Source organism: Coptis chinensis, chromosome 6 (genome assembly GCF_015680905.1).
Source record: "Coptis chinensis isolate HL-2020 chromosome 6, ASM1568090v1, whole genome shotgun sequence".
NCBI lineage: Eukaryota > Viridiplantae > Streptophyta > Magnoliopsida > Ranunculales > Ranunculaceae > Coptis > Coptis chinensis.
Window position 1 is genome coordinate 94,756,252 of NC_141461.1, and position 20,867 is coordinate 94,777,118.

The 20,867-nt window shown below is 35.9% G+C and overlaps 2 protein-coding genes across 3 annotated transcripts; both read right to left on the minus strand.

Moving 5' to 3' along the window:
• Positions 1-824: 824 nt before the first annotated feature.
• Positions 825-5,901, minus strand: LOC147495641 (rust resistance kinase Lr10-like). 2 transcript variants are annotated; one of them, XM_086564255.1, is made up of 3 exons: positions 5,771-5,901; positions 5,602-5,691; positions 825-2,266 (listed from the first exon to the last, which is right to left on the minus strand). In XM_086564255.1, exon 3 carries the CDS (start codon positions 2,161-2,163, stop codon positions 1,072-1,074), a length of 1,092 nt encoding a protein of 363 aa, XP_086420381.1. In that variant the 5' UTR covers positions 2,164-2,266; positions 5,602-5,691; positions 5,771-5,901; the 3' UTR covers positions 825-1,071. The 2 variants fall into 2 exon arrangements, with proteins under 2 accessions (XP_086420381.1, XP_086420382.1); XM_086564256.1 differs by having other exon boundaries at positions 825-2,317.
• A 7,924-nt stretch (positions 5,902-13,825) lies between these two features.
• Positions 13,826-17,645, minus strand: LOC147495642 (homer protein). Its single transcript, XM_086564257.1, has 3 exons — positions 17,232-17,645; positions 14,357-14,708; positions 13,826-14,186 (listed from the first exon to the last, which is right to left on the minus strand). Exons 1-3 carry the CDS (start codon positions 17,601-17,603, stop codon positions 13,999-14,001), a joined length of 912 nt encoding a protein of 303 aa, XP_086420383.1. The 5' UTR covers positions 17,604-17,645; the 3' UTR covers positions 13,826-13,998.
• Between the last annotated feature and the right edge of the window lie 3,222 nt (positions 17,646-20,867).

Sequence of the window (20,867 nt, forward strand, 5' to 3'; positions counted from 1 at the left end):
GAAGGGAAGATCAAGCTGTCCTTTTTTTCGAAAGGGATTGACCACTTGAAGTTATAATCTAAAGGGATGAATGTTTGTGTAAGAGTGTGAAATTGTTAAATTCCCTTTTTCTCCAGTTCGAATTTATGTGAATGGTCAATTCTATTAATATATTATAGTAGACTAGTAGAAGTGGAAATGTACAGGTAGAACGACCCGAGGCCTCTCAAAAACCAAAAGCTTCGATACATGCAATGTTAAATTGCCAATTTCTCCATAAGCTTGAACTTATGTGAAAGGTCAATTCTATTAATATATTAGAGTAGGCTCGGGAACATATGTCAACATTCCCCCTCAGTGGGACCCGCTGTAAATACACAGGTAGAAGGACTATATATCTTTACCATGTTAAATTGTCAATTTCTTCAATAAGCTCGAACTTATGTGAATGGTCAATTCTATTAATATATTAAAGTAGGCTCGGGAACATATATGTCAACAGAAATCAAACAAGCAATAAAGCTAATAGGGAAAATAGGTTCAAGCTGTTGACAGGCACATAAAACTCAGTTACACTATAAGACATTCAATCGAACAATATTAGCAACATAATATTGAAATATTAGCACTGTCACAGGTTCACAGCCGCACCCAGATTCCATCCTTGAGCCACAAGATTTGGAAGCGCAGTAGGAAAAAAAAATTGTAAGTGCTGAATCTCGACTTTTCGTTCCACTTGCTTTTCTTCTCTTCTCTTCTATTCTCGAGCAACAAGTCAATCAATCAAACGAAACCTGATATTGATATTGTTAATTCACATTTGAGAGTTGATGGTCGGAGTGAAATTTGAGGAAAATAAATCCTGAATTACATTCAGCAGAAAGAATTTACAGAAAAGATTATTATATGCATCGTTACAAATTGCTCTTAAAGAATTCTTATGAGGAACCTATCGTCCAACCATAATATCGATCTCAGATGATAAACTGGCAATACTGAAATAATATTCACAGCTAGTCTCAGTTGGTCGCGTGAAATATTCACCATCCCTCTCAATCATATCTCCAGCATTTGTCAAGTCACCATAGTTACTTAAACGGACGGATCATAAAATGGGTTGGGAGGCCTCGTGACTTCTATTTCTCCTTCAAGTAAGTTCACCACGGTGCTCATTGAAGGTCTGTCTTCTCGCACATGTTGAACACACCATAGAGCAACCATAGACATTCTTTTGGCCTTTTCTCTATCTTTCTCCTCAATGTCGTGTCGTGCGAGAAGCTCCTCTAACTCCCCTTTCTCATATTTGTTCCAAAGTTGTAGAGGCCACTCTAGTCCCCCGTAGTTATCCATATTCCTCTGCCTCCTCACAATTTCGAATAACATACTGCCAAAGGCATAAACATCAGACTTGGAAGATACTCGGCCTTCCATCAATAGCTCTGGGGCCATGTAACCCCAGGTTCCACAAATTCTTTCCAAGGTGACATCGGTTATATCCCTGTCATATAGCTGCGACAATCCAAAATCTCCAACCCTGGGACAAAATTTGGAGTCAAGTAGAATGTTAGCAGGCTTTATGTCCTGATGGATTACCCTCTCTTCACAACCATCATGTAAATACGAGATTGCCTTTGCCGTCTCAACAGCAATATCATACAGCTTCTCCCAATCTAGAGTATGGTTATTGTCAAATAACAACTTGTCCAGCGATCCATTCTCCATGTATTCAAAGACAAGAGCTTTAATGTTGTCATCAAAACAAAATCCATAGAGTCTTACTAAGTTTCTATGGTAAGTCCTTCCTAGTATTCTCAACTCAGCCATAAATGACTCTTCTGCCTGCTCCCATAAAGTTCCGTTTAATACCTTAACAGCCACTAGCAATCCATTGGGAATTATTCCTTTGTATACCTTTCCAAAGCCACCATAACCTAAATGACTAGAGAAATTCCAAGTAAAGCTCTTCAGTTGTTTACCTGAGAATCTTATTGGTTTCGCTCTTGCCATTTCACTTAAAAATTTCTCCATTTTCGTGGAGTTGCTCTTTTCTCCTTGCTTTATTTTTGTCACAGCTCCAAAACCTTTAATAAGTTTCTTACTGAGCAAGCTCTTATCTCTGGAATTCTTTCGAAACCAGCCTCCAAACCAACTTCGATGAATTTGTGGATTTACCTCATTTAACATTTTCAATCAACTCATTGTCTTGGTCTTCGATTTCCCCATCGCTCTCCAACGCAGCTCCAACGTGGGACACAATATTCACCATGATGGAAGCTTGTAACAATCACTGCAGAAGGACAAAATATGTTACTAATATATTCAGAAGAGGCAATTGTGCCTGGAAGAAAAAATGCCACAATGAGCATAAGCTGAAATCAATATTCTTGTCAATCTACGATTCACATAGGCATTCAGCGAAAATCAAAATAATGAAGAGTGCAAAATAAAAAGATAAACCATATAAAGACCTCCTTCCCAACCATTCCTACTATTAGATCTTATAAGTTGTTTCAAATGTTCAAGTATTAATGCAGATAGTTTCTTTTTTCTTTTCTTTTTTTTCTTTTTTTATTTTTGCAGTTGGATAAAAATTTGTTGTTGTTGTTGTTTTTCGTGACAAGGACTTCAATACTTCATGTTGGGTGACATGAGGAAGAATGGATGACATTACAAAGTATAGTTGGCTTGGACCTGCCAACTTTCGCACTCATGGACGGTTTGTCATAACCATCTTACCTTCTAAAGTTCCTACTTTGGTACTGTTTCGAAGTTGGTTTGGTCTGACCAACTTGAAGAAGCGGCCTGTTGAACCAATCGAGATCCGTTTTGTCGAAATATTTTAAAATTTCAGAAGAGAATTGCTAGCGTCCTGACCCATTAAGGGGGTAGGACGGTCCTGACCTGGTAAATGACAAAATAAACTGAATGGAGAATGACTTGACCAGTCACTTACTTAATAATTTTAGGCTCTCTCTCCTTCGTTCTTTGTTGGTATACAGAATCTCAACCAGCCTTAATTCATCGGAAATATATATGCTCACCATCCCCACAGAAAGAAAAAAGCCGTGCAAACCCAATATATAAGTCTATCAACTTTAGCATCAATACATACATGTTAAAAAGAAGAATCTTGAATATTTATTTGAACCCAAACAAAATATACTAAGATTGGGTTGATATTTTTAACTAAGTTGATTCCAAAAATAACTTGTTTTCTTCCACTTTGTTTTTCTTGATGCAAGACTTGGTTTGATGATCTTATATATTCTCATCTCTCACCCATCTTTTCCTTTTGAAATTAATAGCATATGGAAGTTGGCTTGGTCGCAACCCATGGCGGATCCGAAAATCGACAGTTATTGAGTTATTTGTTTCATGGATGGCCATGAAGTTACTACTTCTACCAAGATCGATCTGGTAAATCTTTCCGGTGGAGAATTGTTGGTGGAGTTTGGAACTGTGGCTGTTATTTGGATCTGAAGAGATGACCGAGTCAACTCATTATGTTAATAGAAACTTGTTTAAAAGGTTAACAGTTAAGATTTTATGCCATTTACCAGGTCAGGACCGTCCTACCCCCTTAATGGGTCAGGACGCTAGCAATTCTCATTTCAGAATACTATAAAACCAAAGTTAAGTTTTTGAGCAACATAAGTTTATGAGAGAAACCAATTTTGATTGAGTGCAAGTAAAATTGAGAGAAAATCCTTGCAAAGAGATAAAACTTGTAAGGAGAGAGAGAGAAGTGTTGGAGAGACTTGTGATGAGTGATTGTAATATTTCTTCCCAATCTTATAAAGGATTTGCTTTGTGGAAATATGCATCATTGGTTGAACCACGTTACATCTTGTGTTTTCATTGTGGTATATTTTATTTTACATTGCAATTATTTGTTTGTGATAGTTAATTCCATAATTTAGGTTTGTGGTTGTTGGTTATGGTGAAAGCTTAGATTTTTCAATTGGAGTTATAGTGTCCATATTCAAACTATCTTATTAGAGATCGATTGGTATCATTTTCCCCAACAGTTCAATGTACTACTCTTATGAGAAGGTATCATCAGACCATTACTTTGATGAGTTAGGCCCCATTTTGCATTGATGCAACTTTTAAGCCTTATTCTTCAATCTATACGACTTGCTTCAAGTATGTAAATTGCAGTTCCAAAACAGTGTTTGGAAAAGCATGGTAATGATGCTTCTTTCTAACGAATTTATTTAGGGACAACACTTTAGACATGGTTTAGATTTAAAAGCACTACTTCGGTGCGCGAGATGTATCGTGCGCAGGAAGTGAGGGCCGTGGATCACTACTTCTTGATACAATACACACGCACCCCCCTTGTGATGAGTGGCCGAGATGTGAGGGCGTAGCCTACATCTCGCGCACAGTAGATTTAGCCTTAAAATAAAAAATGAAATGATAAAATGAGAACAAAGAACTATATAGTTAAACAAAAGCCAAAAGAGACCTAAACATTTTTATCATCGTAGAAGCGAACTCAAATGGCACTGTGGCACCCCGCTCTAAGTTTCATTTCTTCAGTACCTAGTTGCTTGGGTTGTAAGTAACAACCTCACTACATAAACAGGTTTTCAAAAATAAACGAATAACTCTGTTAGATTAAATCCAAGTCATGCACAACTCATGCGTCTATTTCCATTGCTTAGATTATTGCCAGTCTTATAGATTAAGTACTTGGAACTTTTTTTTTTTTTTTTGGGTAAGTGAGAACATAGTACAAAATATCAGGATATGGATATTTATCGATATTCAATTTCTGGATATGTATCGTGGATATATCCCTCTCTTTGGGGATATTTGATATTGTTTCACATGCAAATATCGTGGATATATCCAAAATATCGACAAATATCGTAGATATTGTGGATATTTCTTAATATATCATGATACATTATTTATATTTATTTGAAATATAATGGTACATATTAAATAAAATTGTTATATACACAAAATATCACAAAATATCTCCAAATATCACAAATATCGTTAAAATATCACCGATATTTGCAGTCGTATATATCTCTGAACATATTGTGATATTTATATATCTTTCTCTGAAATCTGGATAGATATCCCCAAATATCACGATATATCGAGATATTTTGTACTATGAGTGAGAATATACTTAGAACCATGGACCAAAATATCGCCTATATCCGATATATATCGGTATTTTGGTACACCGACATCAATATTTCCGACATATATCCACTGAATATAGAACCCTTTTTTTCCGATATATATCGGAATTTCCGATATAAAACTTTATATCGCCGATATAATCGATATATCCGATATTTACGATATATATCGGTTGACTTTTTGACCATTTTTTAATATAAATCCGATATTTCTAATATATTTTCGATATATTTCCGATATTTCCGATATTATATGTCCGATATATCTGATATTTTAAATAATTTGGAATAGTCACCAAAATAATGGATATATCCGATATATATCGGTTTTTGAGTACACCGATATATTGATCGATATCGATATTTTGGGCCTTGCTTAGAACACTCCTTTCTAATAAAGAGCAAATTATTGCTCAAGAAAAAATAGGCTATGTCTTGAACAAGGACAAGCTTTTACCTGGAATGAATAGATTTGGTAAGGATACGGAGGAAAAGCAGAGTTGTCAGTGAAATTCCAAAATCATTTATGCTCACTAATTTCGTCTACCTGTAAAAACAAAAGAGAATATCAATAATGTACTGAGACTGGTTTACAAAACAAACTACAAATGAAAGCTTGGGCATACCGATGAAGCGATGAACAAGAGCAAAAATGGTTTTCGACTCTCTTAGTTCTCATTTTCTCTGGGGAGTTTCTACCTGACTTCTCGAGTCATCATATTTCCGTGTGTACCCCACGCGTAATATGGCAGGTTTGGGTTGACATTTCTGGTTCTAAAGTCAAGTGTATTGGATTTTTTTTTTGATGTAACAGTAAACCTTTTATTAAACAAAACGAGATTTACATATGCCCAAGAAATCATAAAGGACTTGCATATTTACAACCATTGGCGCCTGATGCCACCATACAGACGAAAATGGCGGAAGGAAAGACAAGTCTCGAACAGGCCCAGTTGAAAAGTGTACATTTGATTGCCGTAACAATCGATAGTTCTTTACTTGAGCCGCCGCATGTGAGGCTAGTGCGTCTGCAACCCCATTTGCTTCACGATAAACCCAGCTGAAGTGCACTTCTTGGAAGTTACTCAGCACTATCTTAATCTGAGTAGCAATTCTATCTAATAACCAATGAGAGTTCAAGTTATCCTCCGTTAAAACCTTAAACAACAATTGAGAATCTGTTTCTACCTCAACCTTCATATATCCAGCTGCTGTCACAATTTGAAGTCCATATAATAAAGCAACAAATTCTGCTTCATTGTTGGTTGCGAAAAAAATTGGAATCGATGCTCCCATTATGAAAAGACCTGCTGAATCCCTGAGAATACATCCTCCCCCTGCATATCATGGATTCCCAATAGAAGCCCCATCTGTATTCAGTTTAACCAGGCCTTCTTTGGGTGGGAACCATTTAATATAAACCAGCATTTTTTCCCTATGCGTCTGGCGGGACATGACTTCCATAACCATCTGTATGTGTTTCAAGACTCTGCTAATGTATCGAGATGGATGTGGACGCTTACCTTGAAACCTTGTTTCATTTCATGATCCAAATAATCCACAAGACCCCAACAAAGTAGCGATCAAGACTTCACCATTTTGCATTGTCCTTATATATTGTAATAAGCACAATAACTGCTCCTTAAAACTGCCAATATTCATATTCCTCCGATCAACAAGGCCGCTCAAATTTGTTCCACACCAAATAGCTCTAGAAAAGGAACACTCAAAGAAAACATGAGTTTGTGTTTCAGGAAAGCTCTCACACATGGTGCATTCTGGATAAACATGAAAATGATGAGATGCCAAAATATCCGCTGTTGGGATGACACCTTGCAAGCATTGCCATACGAAAAATCTTTGTTTGAATGAGACTTTCATCTTCCAAACATGTTTGTAAACATTGTTATCCCAAACCAAAGTATCTGTTGTTGTAATCAACTGAATGCAACCATTATAAGCAGACTTGACCGAGTATTCTCCATTGTCCTCCCATTTCCAGATCAAAGTATCCTCCTCATTTGGTGTAAGAGGTATCGAAACAATTCTCTCCACATATTCTACCGGCCAAAATTCATTTAACCTATCCCAATCCCAGGTATTGGTATCCATGTCAATGAAGTCGAAACAAGGTGAAAAGGACAAGTCTAGTGGTTTCCCGATAAGTTCACCAAATCCTCGAATGTGGAATCCATTTTTCATCCCATGCATTAATAGAAGTACCATTCCCAAGCTTCGGACCGATCCGGCATTGATAATTTTTATGTGTTTCACAAATCCTTTTCCACAGGCCCGAACTTTGAAGTAGATTTTACTTCCGCCTTCAAGAAACTGGAATTGTGAAAGTACCTCTGTTTCATTTGATGAGCCCATAATGATGTTGGATTCAGTAGATCCCAACCTTTCTTTGCCAGCAAAACATAATTTTGTAACTGCAGTTCCTTTATGCCCAACCCTCCCTTATTCTTTGACATACATGCTAACTTCCACGGGAAATAATGAAGTTTCCTTGTTGATGGTGTATGGCCCCATAAAAAAGATCTTCTGATAGTCTCCATTCGATCCAGTATCTGTGAAGGTAAAACTGAATTAACCAGAGTGAGGCGGCCTGCCTTAGATAAACAATTAGCTTTCCATCCTGCCAGTTTCCGTTGAAATCTTTCCAATAGAGGACTAAACTTCTGAACTCTACCCTTCCCTGTCAAATTTGGCACTCCCAAGTACATTGGCAGGATAGAAGTAGACGGCATCCTGAAACTTCGTCTCAAAAAGTACACAAACCTTCTATGCAATTTGGGGGTGATGAATAATTTGCAACTTGGTTCTGTTGATAGTCTTACATGACACTCTACAATACTCCTTTAGCAGATTGTTCAAATGATGCTGCTCCTCGAATCCACACTTACCCAAAGACTAAAAGATCATCAAAGATACATTAAATGAGACACCGGGTTGACAAAATCTCCCCAATTTGCAACCATGTATAAGCCCTTTCTCTGTTGGTTTCAAGAAATTAAAAGGCGAAGCTCAACATAAAATAAAAAGGTAGGGCGAAAGGGGATCACCCTGTCTTAGCCCTCGAGATGGCTTAAAAAATCCATGTGCAGCACCATTTAGTAACACAGAGTAAGAAACATTCTGAACACAAAACATTATCTTATTAATCCAGTCCACCGGAAACTCAAACTTGGTTAGCATCACTCTCATAAACCCCCATTCAATTTTATCATAAGCTTTCTGCATATCAATCTTGAGAGCAAAATATTTAGCTTTCCTATTCCCATGCCCTCTTATCTTATGATAAAATTCATTTGCAAGCAAAACATTGTCATGAATACTTCTCTTGGGTAAGAAGGCAGTCTGAAACGGACCAATAATCCGCTGCAGGATTGGTCTCAATCTATTGACAATAATCTTGGAGATAATTTTGTAAACCACATTTGTCAGACTGATTGGTCTAAAATGTTCCGGGAGTGAAGGATTCATGATTTTTGGAATTAAAGCAATGAAGGAATGATTTAGCTGCAGGGAGAAAGAGCCAGAAAGGAAAAAACTTTCTTGTCGCGCTTACTTGATCCCCGCACCAAATTCGAAATCTTTGAAAAAAAAAATGCCCTCGATATCCATCCGGTCCTGGAGATTTAAAGGGCTTCATATGCTTCAGTGCAGTGACAATCTCATCAGTATCAACTCCTCTTAACAAAGTGAATTTTTCACCTTCATCAAGAGATGGGGCATGAACATTTAAAATCTGTGAGATTTCACCCCCAATATACAATTCCAATAATCTCATATAACAGTACTCATCATTTCCACTTTTAAAAATAACTCACAACATAAATACAACTTATATTCCACTTAGTAAATGCACATATGATATAACCTAATTAAATATGAATTTGGCACACCTTACCTTTAAGTCAGCACCTCTTCTTAGGGAGGACAACGTCTCTGCATAAAATGTTAATAAGTCTTACCCTCCTGCAAAACAAAGTTAGATTTTCCAAACGTAATCATTTATAATATACATCTATTTCACTCTCATTGCAACCATCATGGATATATATAATCTAGCATAATATATCGCCAATATTAACATTCATGTCACACCACTATATCCATTATATCATAATATATCACCAATATTAACTAACATTCATATCACACCATCATATCCATCATATTACGCTAACTATATTCACATTCCTTCATAAGAAATTATATGCATCATATCATAATATATCACCACTAGGAAGTACATTCATCCCTCGTGAGTATCAACTCACACAAACCACGTATACATTTCCTTGTAAGAAATCATGTACATCATAACACATAAATATTCATATACAATAACTCACTCATATGTAAAATCAATGTTTTACTTTAATATCACTTGTCTACTTATGAGAATGAGGAAAAAGTCATAACTAAGGAGTACATTCATCCATCGTGAGTATCAACTCACACAAACCACCTAAACATTTTTCATAAGAAATCATATACATCATATGCAATAACTCCAGCACACGTAAAATCAATATTTTACTTTGATTATTAATTATCTCGTTAACTCATTCATTAAAAGACACAGCCCAACCTTTAGTTCCTACTCCACGATTTGCACTACACACATTTGCCAAATCACACATATCTGTGTGTCTCATTCATTCCGAGTACCACTACAAGACATATGTCCCAAGTGGAATATCGCCTCCAAGAAACATACTTTCATCTTGTAAACTTGTAACTTGTGAGTCATAGCCATCTCTGGGCTCTCAATACACATACACAAAACCTCTTTTGGGCATAACAAAATATCAGGTCATTCATGGCACATTCAATGAATACCTTGGGTCATTCCCGCCACATTCAAGGAATACTTATCATAACAATAACAGGTCATTCATGACACATTCAATGAATATCTTGGGTCATTCTCGCCACATTCAAGGAATACCCATCATAACACTAATAGTTCATTCATGGAACATTCAATGAATACCTTGGGTCATTCCCGCCACATTCAAGGAATACCCATCATAACACTAACAGGTCATTCATGGCACATTCAATGAATACCTTGGGTCATTCCCGCCACATTCAAGGAATACCCACCTATATTCCCGTACATTCAAGGAATACAGCCAACCCGCAAGGCAAATGCATTAGTTCCTCTCTAAGGCAGCTTTTCACATGACATCATTAGTCATAAACATTTTATTTCATTTATTTTCATCAAAGAGGCGTGGAGAGATCTAAAGATGTGGGCGACACATTAAATTTTCACCGGACACTTTTACACCGGATTTTAACACTCAAAAGTTCTCATTTATTATAATATTTTTATTACAAAACAAACATCGCCTCAAACAATAATTCATTACTAAAGATTCCAAACACAATAACTAATCAACTCACCTCATTATCAATTATATAAATCTTAGATATCAAAAAGTTCAATCGGAATAACGCATTAGTTAAATGTCTCGTGAATACATTTTAAACAAACACAATCACGTACATAATTAAGTACTAACATTGTACACATATAGTTATCACAATATCTAATAACTAATAACTAATAACTAATATATAATATAGTGTAGTGTAGTGGCTGCTTTTTTTCAAAACTGCATACGTATCCAAATCTTTCAAGATTGGAATTAAGCCTTCGTAGTTCTTATCAACCACATAGTCAATACTATAGTTTTTCCTACATTCATCCAAATGACATGTAACTTAATTATTTAGAAACTAAGGTATATAGATATATTTTTTCATCTAGAACTTGAAGTCCTAACCTCAGCCCATCTAGAAGAAAACTTAGGTCGAAAACGGTAAAAATCCTAATATTCAGCAAACTAGATTTCTGACGGACTATCTTCCGAATGACACAACTCTTTTCACAGATATCCAAACGCATCAAGGTTTTTTGTGTTGAAAAGCTGACACACATAAATTACTTTCTCATGTTTTACAAAAATACCTAATCTTATTCTAAATGTGCCAAAACTAGGCTCGAACACAGTGCGAAGAAACTGATTTCTGACGCATTGTTTTCTGCCAATCAAACTTCCAAACGTCATAATTAATTCCACAGGCCTTCGAATGTGATGGGGCCAATTGGAATAGAAAGCAGACTTTCAGATTTTACTCTTTTATGTTTTATAAAAATTCTAACTCTCACCCTAACTATTTTAAAACTGTACTTGAACACAGTGCGTAGAAACTGATTTCTGACGCACTGTTTTTTGTCAACCAAACTTCCCGACATCATAGCTGTCTCTACAGACCTCGGAATGAGTCGAGTCCAATTGGGTTGGAAAGAAGACTCAGAAAACTCACTCTTTTATGTTTCGGCGAGAGTTTGAATCTGAACCTAACTATGTGAAAACGTGGTTCGAAAACAGGCACAGATCCGGATTTCTGCAGTCAGAAAATTCTGACGTACTAACTTCCGAACACCGTAACCATATCCACAAACCTCGGAATGTGACAAGGTTGATTGGGTTGAAAAGAAGACTTCCAAACCTTACTTTTTCATGTTTTCATAAAAATCTAGTTCAAACTCTAACTAAATTAAAACTGAGCTCGAAATTAGACCAGGCATAACCTTTCTTAAAATTTCAGCAAGTCTATTCTTATCTTCAATTGAAATGCACAACTTTGATCTAAATTAAGTTCAAAATGTATAATTCAATATATGCAAATATAAAATATTACTACCCAACTTCTATGCAAATGTTAGTTCACGGAAGGTATATTTTTAATTACAATAATGATTTATCAAGACAAATGCCCTCTACAAAAATGTATAAAAGAACACAGTGAGGTAGAGACTGCTCAAACGCAAAGGATCCTACTTGTCATGTCACATTAATAGAATTACTATTACACCTGAACTGATATTATACAAGCTTCTTAAGACTTTCTCCAACATGGAACTGAATAACCGAAGTTCAACAAAGTGCAATAGCCCATAAATGCAGCTTCTATGATCGATATCAATGAAAATGAATGCACAAGCAGCAGAAAACATCCTGGTTTTTAAAGTATAATGGCCTACCAGTTAGCATCTTAAGTGGACTAACACCCCAAATAATAGATAAATTTGTTTGAATGCACACATATGAGAAAGCAAAATAACACTCCATAACAACCAATGTAACTAAATATTTTCTGACAATCTACTCATATCTCCTAATTTCAGGTATCACAAGTGTTCAACATGTTAATCTTTAAATTCATGCAAATGCAAATATCGTTTCATTATTTTATTATGCAATTGCATTTATACACATATAAAGTAGGTACTTCCGATCTGTAATGATACGCTCAGTGTATAATGAACACACACATTCATGATTCATGCATAGTATCTATGCTCAGTGTTCCGGACCCTAATCCATTATACAACATACTAAAATAATTGGAGGTGCGAGTCTTTATAATTTGAAATTTTTTCTAGACAATTAGTTATATGGTAGCGCTTTTCTAATATTAAGGGGTGCGACCCCCCACACGCACGCACCCTATATCCATCTATGGGTATTCGTAGCTCTTGGCGGTATATTATTGCTGGAAGACTACTTCAACCGAACACCTTGTTCTCTACAAGTTTGTTACCGCACTTTCAAAACCTCTTTATAAGGATTGACTTATGGGATTGTACATAGTTGGAGGAGCTGAGCAGAAGAAGAAGAAGTTCAAAGGAGCACCAGCAGCAGCAACACCAACAGTGGTACTAACATTGTTAAACCCTCTTCAAACAGTTATAGCAATCAATTGTCTTGAATTGAAAAGGCTCCCTCTGTTCAACGAATAACATCAATCAGCACCAACTTCTCTCAAAGAAATCAAAGGAAGTAGAGAGTGGTGGGATTCACTAGAGTGGGATTATCCCTATCCCGAACATTTCTTTAAAGAGAAGATATAGTAAGTTACTTGTGGCTTTTATTGTTTTCAATTTTCCTTTTAACTATTTCATAATCTGATCTAATGAAATTTTCACTACTACGTAATAGCTCATTCAAAGAAGTCAAGAAGATCTTCTCATCAAGTCAGACATATATATATATATATATTGTAATAGCTGAAGTATTCACTTAAATTTTGCCGAAGATCTTCTCATCAAGTCAGACATGCCTAGAAAAATCTTTGTTTATCTGCTGCTGGTTTATGCAATCATGCAGTACTCTTGCAGGTGATCTTAGCGTCAAGAAGACTGTTACTTATATTAGAATTTTGTTAATAAAAAATGTCCATGAAGCCCCCCCGTGCCTTTAATTTGGCAATTCAGAATGTTGTACATCAACGCTTCACTCTTACTTATATATGTCCATGTCTGAAATTGCAAATGATAGAAGTTCAGCGCATGTTACTCTTGTTAGTATATATGCAGACCCGTTCCTCCCTTAAAAGCGGAAGGTCATGGCCATCCAATATTGTAAAGAGGCCTCCCTTATCCCTTCTACTATAAATGATAGTTTGTAATGATCACATAACAAACACGCCAGAGAAAGGCGATACAGATCATGGTTTCACATAGTTGCATGATTTCTATGGCAGTTCCTGCTCTGACAGAGTTCAACCAGTGAAGTATACTTCTTGGAATTAACTAAATATTCGCCTCTTCCTCTCCCTCAAATACAAAGCAATTATCTAACTTCTATGTGGTATTGCAGGGACTAAAGGATGATTACTATACAGGTTAACCTTGGATGGTATACAAAAATGTTACAAAGACAAACTGAATACTTGGATATTACATAAAGCATCTCTAGGACATTTATACATCTGCAGAATGACTGATGTTCATGTATTTTTTGTTTTTTTTTGATGTTCATGTCTTCTATGACACTGATCTTTTGATAGGAAAGGGACTCAAAAGCTTCAATTTAAAGCAGTAATCGAGACCAACAGCAGCAAAAACAAAGACAAGAAGATTTTCTGAGACATAAATTGCACCATCAACCGCATGAGAAAAAAGGCTCATGCTACTTAATTCCAATGGTGGCCCTGCCCCTAGTGCACCAAGCCCTGCATTGTCAAGCAGATGCATTATCATACTATCTGATATCCACAAGATTCTGTACAACTAAAGGTGCATTTAAATTTTAAAGCATTAATATTTTTAGAAATACATCACAAAAATGAGACTCAGTTTCTTTTGTTCTGATTGGCACCTCTACCAAGTTAACTAATAGTACCTTTAACAACACCAAAAGCAGCAAAGGCCCCACTCTTCAGATGAACATCATCCAAGTCTGTCCTTATAGTGTATCGGTAGGTTACACCAAATAAAGCACAACTTATGGCGGTGATTGCTAGAGGGAGTAGTAACTGCTCAGTGCTGGATACCTGAGAGAATGAAATAGGGAGTCCAGCGAGTGTGCCAACCATGGCAGAAACAGATGCTGCTTTAACAGACTCCCATCTTTCTTGATCTTTGTCAATTTCCACATCTTCAGAACCAACACCATCCATATTCAGTGAAAGAGAGCGCTCAGCCTCTTCAACCATGGCCCTAGCGTCAGACATTTCCTTTTGGCATTCTGCAATCTTAAACAACCATGAAACCAGACTTAAAAGTGAAAAAAATTTGTTATAAACCACAACAAATATTAAGGCCACAAGTCAACAACAGAAAATTTCTCCGATAGTCCTATTATTGATACTCCTCTAAAGCCAAAGCAATAGCACAATTTACCTATTGGAACTACATCCAAAAGAAAGTTCAGAACAAAATTTTGTAGCTACTGATAAATATAATCGGCTTACATAACAAAAGAAACACGAGTTTCAAGTATAATGACATAAGGAACTGAAAAAAACTTTAGTTCAACAATATGAAAATGGTCGCAGAGAGTAGGAAACTACGTCAAAATCTATTAACCAAGTAACAACAAGTGTAGTGATCTTATTTCCCATAAGATTGGCTTGATCCATTTAGGCATTAGCACAACTTTTCTTGTATTAAGTGTCAAAGTGAAAAATAGTCAAATTAGCCAAGTGTCAACTTGCATTGCAGGTACAGTAGAAAGTAGGAGGAATCTCCATTATATCGGAGTTGGTAAGTTCGTTGGAGTATATTCAGCTGGTAAGAAAACAATCCTCGCATAATAAGAAAGATCTGTGTGTGTGTGTGTGTGTGTGTGTGGGTGTGGGTGGGGGGAGGACTTAAGTGAGATAACACCAAATAGACGAAGGACTGAAGTGAGACAATTCCAAAGCTCTGGAAACAATTTAACTCAGAAAATTCTAGGGCAGCAAGAAAATTGAAATGTCATATATATTACTTTTCAAGTACCTACTATGATTTTTTTTTTTTGGGTACTAACTTACCAAAATAGAATGTGACTTGGGACCTGCTCCATTAATTATTCATTTTGTTCTTGTTATCTCCACATATGAATAGTAAAATTGGTATGACAGAAAAATCTATCTACAATTGCTATCTTAAGCTTCAAAGCGTTTTTCAACTTATTTTCATTCTAGAAGTTGGGAAGGGAAAACTTGTGTAGTCTATAGTTTTGTTCTTTGTAAAATGATTTTTTACATATTATATAGTAATTTCGTTTGTCTTATTCTCAAAAATTGGGCGGTGAAATTTGTCCCGTCCCAATCATTGCTAAATTTCATACAAATTTTGTTTGGATTCTGGCAATTGTTAGGATGTGGAAGTGACTTTGACAATCCGTTGGAGACACAAATTGCCAAATATTTTGCTACCTGTCATCAACGCATTCCTATAAGTGATTGCTACTTTACGACATAACAATAATTTAACAAATTTGAACCCCCAACGCGTTCTTATGTTCATTTGCATCTACCACCCATTGTCATATTCAGGGCCAAAATACGTTGCAATTTAGAAATGATTGGGAATTTGGGATGGGATAAGTTTTGCCGCCTCAAATTGAAGAATAAGACAAAATGAAACTTACTACATAATAAGAGCATCATCAAGACATCAACGCATCGCCTCAAAAAATTGTGACACATCGGCTTTTTTGTCCCCCAAATATTGTCATTGCTATTTAAGTATCAACGCGATTTTTTTTTATTCTCATACTATAAATGGGACCGCATAACTTGTGTTGTCCCAAATTACTTTTGAAAAGATTTTAAAATTGACTTTTCACGTGAACTTGTGCCGTCCCAATCTCAACGTGTTTTCACTCCCATTCTGGCAATGGGTAGTAAATGACAATGGATTTAACGTGTTGGGAGTCTGAATTGTCAAAATAATTGCCAAATCATCAAAATGACAATGGCTTCGTTGATGACGCTCTAATATGTGAAAAATCAATTTAAAATTGTTTTAAAAAGAAAAATGGAACGGCACAAGTTCTTCCGTCCCATTTATAGAATATTAGAATGGGATTAAAAACAAAAAGTGCATTGGTGCTTAACATAGCAATTGTACTGTTTAGGGGACAAAAAAACTGATGTTGCACAATTTTTTTGGCAAGGCGTTGATTATGCTCTAACGGGACATGTATTTGATACTTGAACCAAGGCCCAAAATATCGATATCGATGAATATATCGGTGTACCCAAAAACCGATATATATCGGATATATCGGATATTTTTCATATATTCATTTTTTTGGTAACTCCCTGCCTTTCAAACTATTTAAAATATCGAAATATCGGATATATCGGAAATATAATATCGGAAATATCGGATATATATCGAAAATATATTGGAAATATCGGATTTATATTTTAAAATGGTCAAAAAGTCAACCGATATATATCGATTATATCGAAATATCGATTATATCATATATATAAAGTTTCATATCGGAAATTCCGATATATATCGGAAAAAAAAAGAATTCTATATTCGGTGGATATATGTCGGAAATATCGATGTCGGTGTACCAAAATACCGATATATATCGGCGATATATCGGATATATCGGCGATATTTTGGTCCATGACTTGAACTACAACCATAACATATGTAGCAATTTTCTCACAATTCACTCACAAAACTCTTTTTTCAATAGCAATAGTAGTACACTAATGTCTTGCAAATCTTTCAGCATGCAAAGCAAATAAGATACTGAAGTTTACCTCAGATTGTCTGCTTTCAAGATAATCAACATACTTCTTCAACTTTGCAGCTTCAATCTCCTGCCTTTTAATCTCAGCAAGTTCTTTCTTTGCCATTTCAACTCTTAAACTAGCTTTCTCTAATCCATTTAACAACCCCTTATTCTCTTCTTTCTTCAAAAGCTCTTCTACACTTTTATCCACCATGCCAGATAAAACACTCTTTAAACTACCATTACTATTAATACTCTCTTCTGAACTACATCTAAGAAGAAAAGATTTTGGTATTGTAGAATACCCATTAAAGGGTTTCACTGAAGTTGAAAAAGAAAGTGGGAATTGAGTTGTTAGAAGAAACTTGGAATTCAAGGATGGGTTTTGTAATGTTTTCATGGTTTTGAAATTTTTTACTTCTTTTGAGTTGGGCAGTGAGAGTGTTCGTGATAGATGTGAGATATTTGGGTGTTTGGTTCTAAGTTATTGGGCTTTACCCACATCCAAGCCCAATAACAGCCTAACCCATGAGTAACCAAAATTGTGAGGGCCCAGTTTTGGACATGTTCTTTGAAGCCCAAGCCCAGAAAAAAAATTAACAGAACCGATTTTATATGCGTGGATGTTGCATTGTTTTACTAGTTTTTATGCAAAGACAATAATGTACAGACTTACAAATTACAATACTAGTATACTGGGGCGTGCCGTGGAGAGGGAGAGATTGAGAGGGCGTGGAGAGAGAGAGAGACGAAGAGAAGAGATGAGGAATGAGTACGGACAGATGAAAACCAATCAAATGACTTTTGTCCACATAACCTCCCTCGGTCCAGAACGCTCCGCTCACTTAATTAAGTAGCAACTCTAAAATTTCCATGTAGAGATTATGGCGCAAATTCATTGCACGAACTTCTTCAAACAGTTTAAATTTCATTGTTAGGTCCATTGTAGGATCTATAGTGCAAAATGCAATTGCGAGATGTAATTTGTTTGGGATGTTCAAGGCTGAAAAATACTCTGATGTAAGGCTCAAGTACAAAGTCCAATACCGATAGCCGGGAATTCTGTAGAGAAGCCCCTGTTTAAGTGCATCCACTTGAAGTCTAACCAGACGAAGCCCAATTAGCATTAAAATTTTCTCATAATTTGGACATGGGTTCTCATTCTAGTTTTTCTAGAGCATCTTTGAAAGTTTAAATCTTTTCAACTTGAAAGGTATTTTAGCCAGAGTGAATGAAGTGAGTGTACGCGTATACTATATTTGATTGGATTGATCTAAGTATGGATTACTAAGTAAACTTGCAATTCTAGTCTTAGTTGTTAACCGCCGTCGAAGGAAATCTTTACTCGGCCATTGTTGCGCAAACATTTTCACATTGGTTTTCGTGTAGTATGGAATATGGACTATATATAGGCTATGGAATAAGAAAGTTCTTAGTTAATGCATAAATTTTAGAACAATAAAATCTTGCTCCAAACATAGAACAACATAGAAATATAGAAGATTATCGGAAAAAAAACATAGAAATATAGAATACGTGTATCATAACTCATAAGTCCTTGATTTAGATATACATGATAACATGAAGATGAACTTCACTTGAAAATCACTCATCAAATAGATTACTTTAAAACAGACAGCAAGTACAGGTGCATCGACAGAGTCATAGAACAAGCCAAGGAAGACAAAATGAGTGCGCCATCTGGTGTAAAGAGATTAAATCATCACATCTTTCCTAAATTAAGGAACCCCATGACTGCGACCTTAAAACATAGCATAGTTTAATGGAAAAAAGCAGCAATGGTCCAAAAAGAAGAAACAAAAAGTAGCAATTGCTATGCAGAACTGTACTACCCTAAATTATACTTATTAAGACAGTTGGTAAAAGCTAATGTCGGATTTGCGTTTGCCACTCTTCGATTTATAATTGGATACATCATACATAAAATGTTTTTCGAACACTGTGTGGGATCAGTGGTGCTGGAAACCAGGTGGGAAGACGGTCATTGCGATGGGGATCGACATTGTAAGTCTTATATAAAGGTAAATGTTGTTGAATAGCTCTTGAGCAAGGATGGAACCAGCTCAGGGGGTGCCAGGAGTACAACTGCACTCCTTAGAACTCCAAAAATAATACCAGTATACAACTTATGTTTTATTGTCTATGTTTTCTGTGTAATTAAGCTAGTCCTTGATAAGATATATACCGTAGATGAGAACGAAATAATTACGCAAAAGTGCAATACACACTGTGTTTTCCCCATTGAGTCTTGGCTTTCCCGTTGGCCGGGTATGATTTTGTGAACAGGCATGCATCACCAAAAACTGTTTGTTATCAAGGAAGCAAACTTCAAATGCTTGGGCTGTGATTTCTATAAAAGACTTTCGAAAATAAGGAAGCTAAGCACAATAAAAAAGAAAAACCAAACAAACCAATATAAATTGTTTGGTATCAACAAAATTGATCCCTCTCCACAATTAACCAATATATATATATATATATATATCAATATTTTATCATCATAACAAAATATATGTATTGTGCTCTAAAAACTATGAAGCACACCAATCCAATGCAACGGAAACGTCAACTAATATCAAATGTAATAGAAGCAACAAACCACAACAACGGTGTATAAAATCAACTAATAACTCCTAATACAAGTAGTAAACAATGTAAATTACTCATCAATTAAAGTAAATAACTAAGAGAAGAGAGACAAAATTTTACGTGGTTTGGCTTGAGCCTAATCCACAACTAAATAAAGAAATTTTCAATAGATAGAATATTCAAAAGAGTACAATAAGCTCACATCTTGATTATAAAGAATCTCCAAAGTCCCCCAAGAAGAAAATCTCTTTTTTTCCCTCCTCACAATAATGTTCTCTCGACTTTACAATTATCCAATAGTGTAGACAACTACCAAAGAATTTGGGCATAAACAAATAAATAGAAGACTCAAATCTTTTTTCTTCCAAAGCTCTCTCAAAAGAGATACCAAATCCCAAACCCTAGCAACCAAATTTGTCTCACACCCACACCCATATCTTCTAAACCCTGAGTCTTTTATCTAGTGTAAGACAAAGGTACAAAAGTTGGTCGATATGACATTATAAATGTCATACTCCAATGTTATGTCACTTCTTATGGCATACTTTAGTAGACCACAATGATTATGTTCTCTGTTCGGCTATGTAGTATTGAACAGTACCATTTCCACATATGTCACAAATAGTGTCATACTCCACTGACATATTTTTGCCTAATAATTCTCCACCTCGGTGAGAATTTCCCAAATTTGAGCCGATCAACTAACCAACCAAACAACAACCAATCAATGTCTCTAAGGACCTAACAATGAATGCACCACAAGGTGGCTTCCTACGCATATACCACAAAAAAGGATCAGGGTTGTTTTAAACTACTTAAATATCATCTCCACTTCCAAGCTTGAGTCATCTAGAGAAGTTCCAACACCATCTCTCGGATTATGAGATGGTCCAATTCCTTCTCTAGGATTTAGAGATGTTCCAATACCCTGAAATCTTGTATGGTTCCCAACAACAACAAGTGGGTTCGCAACTTCAATGTGCACATGGGCTTGAGTACCTTCAACAACAAATGTGGCTTCTAATATTTCATTAGTTGCGTACCCATCCAAACT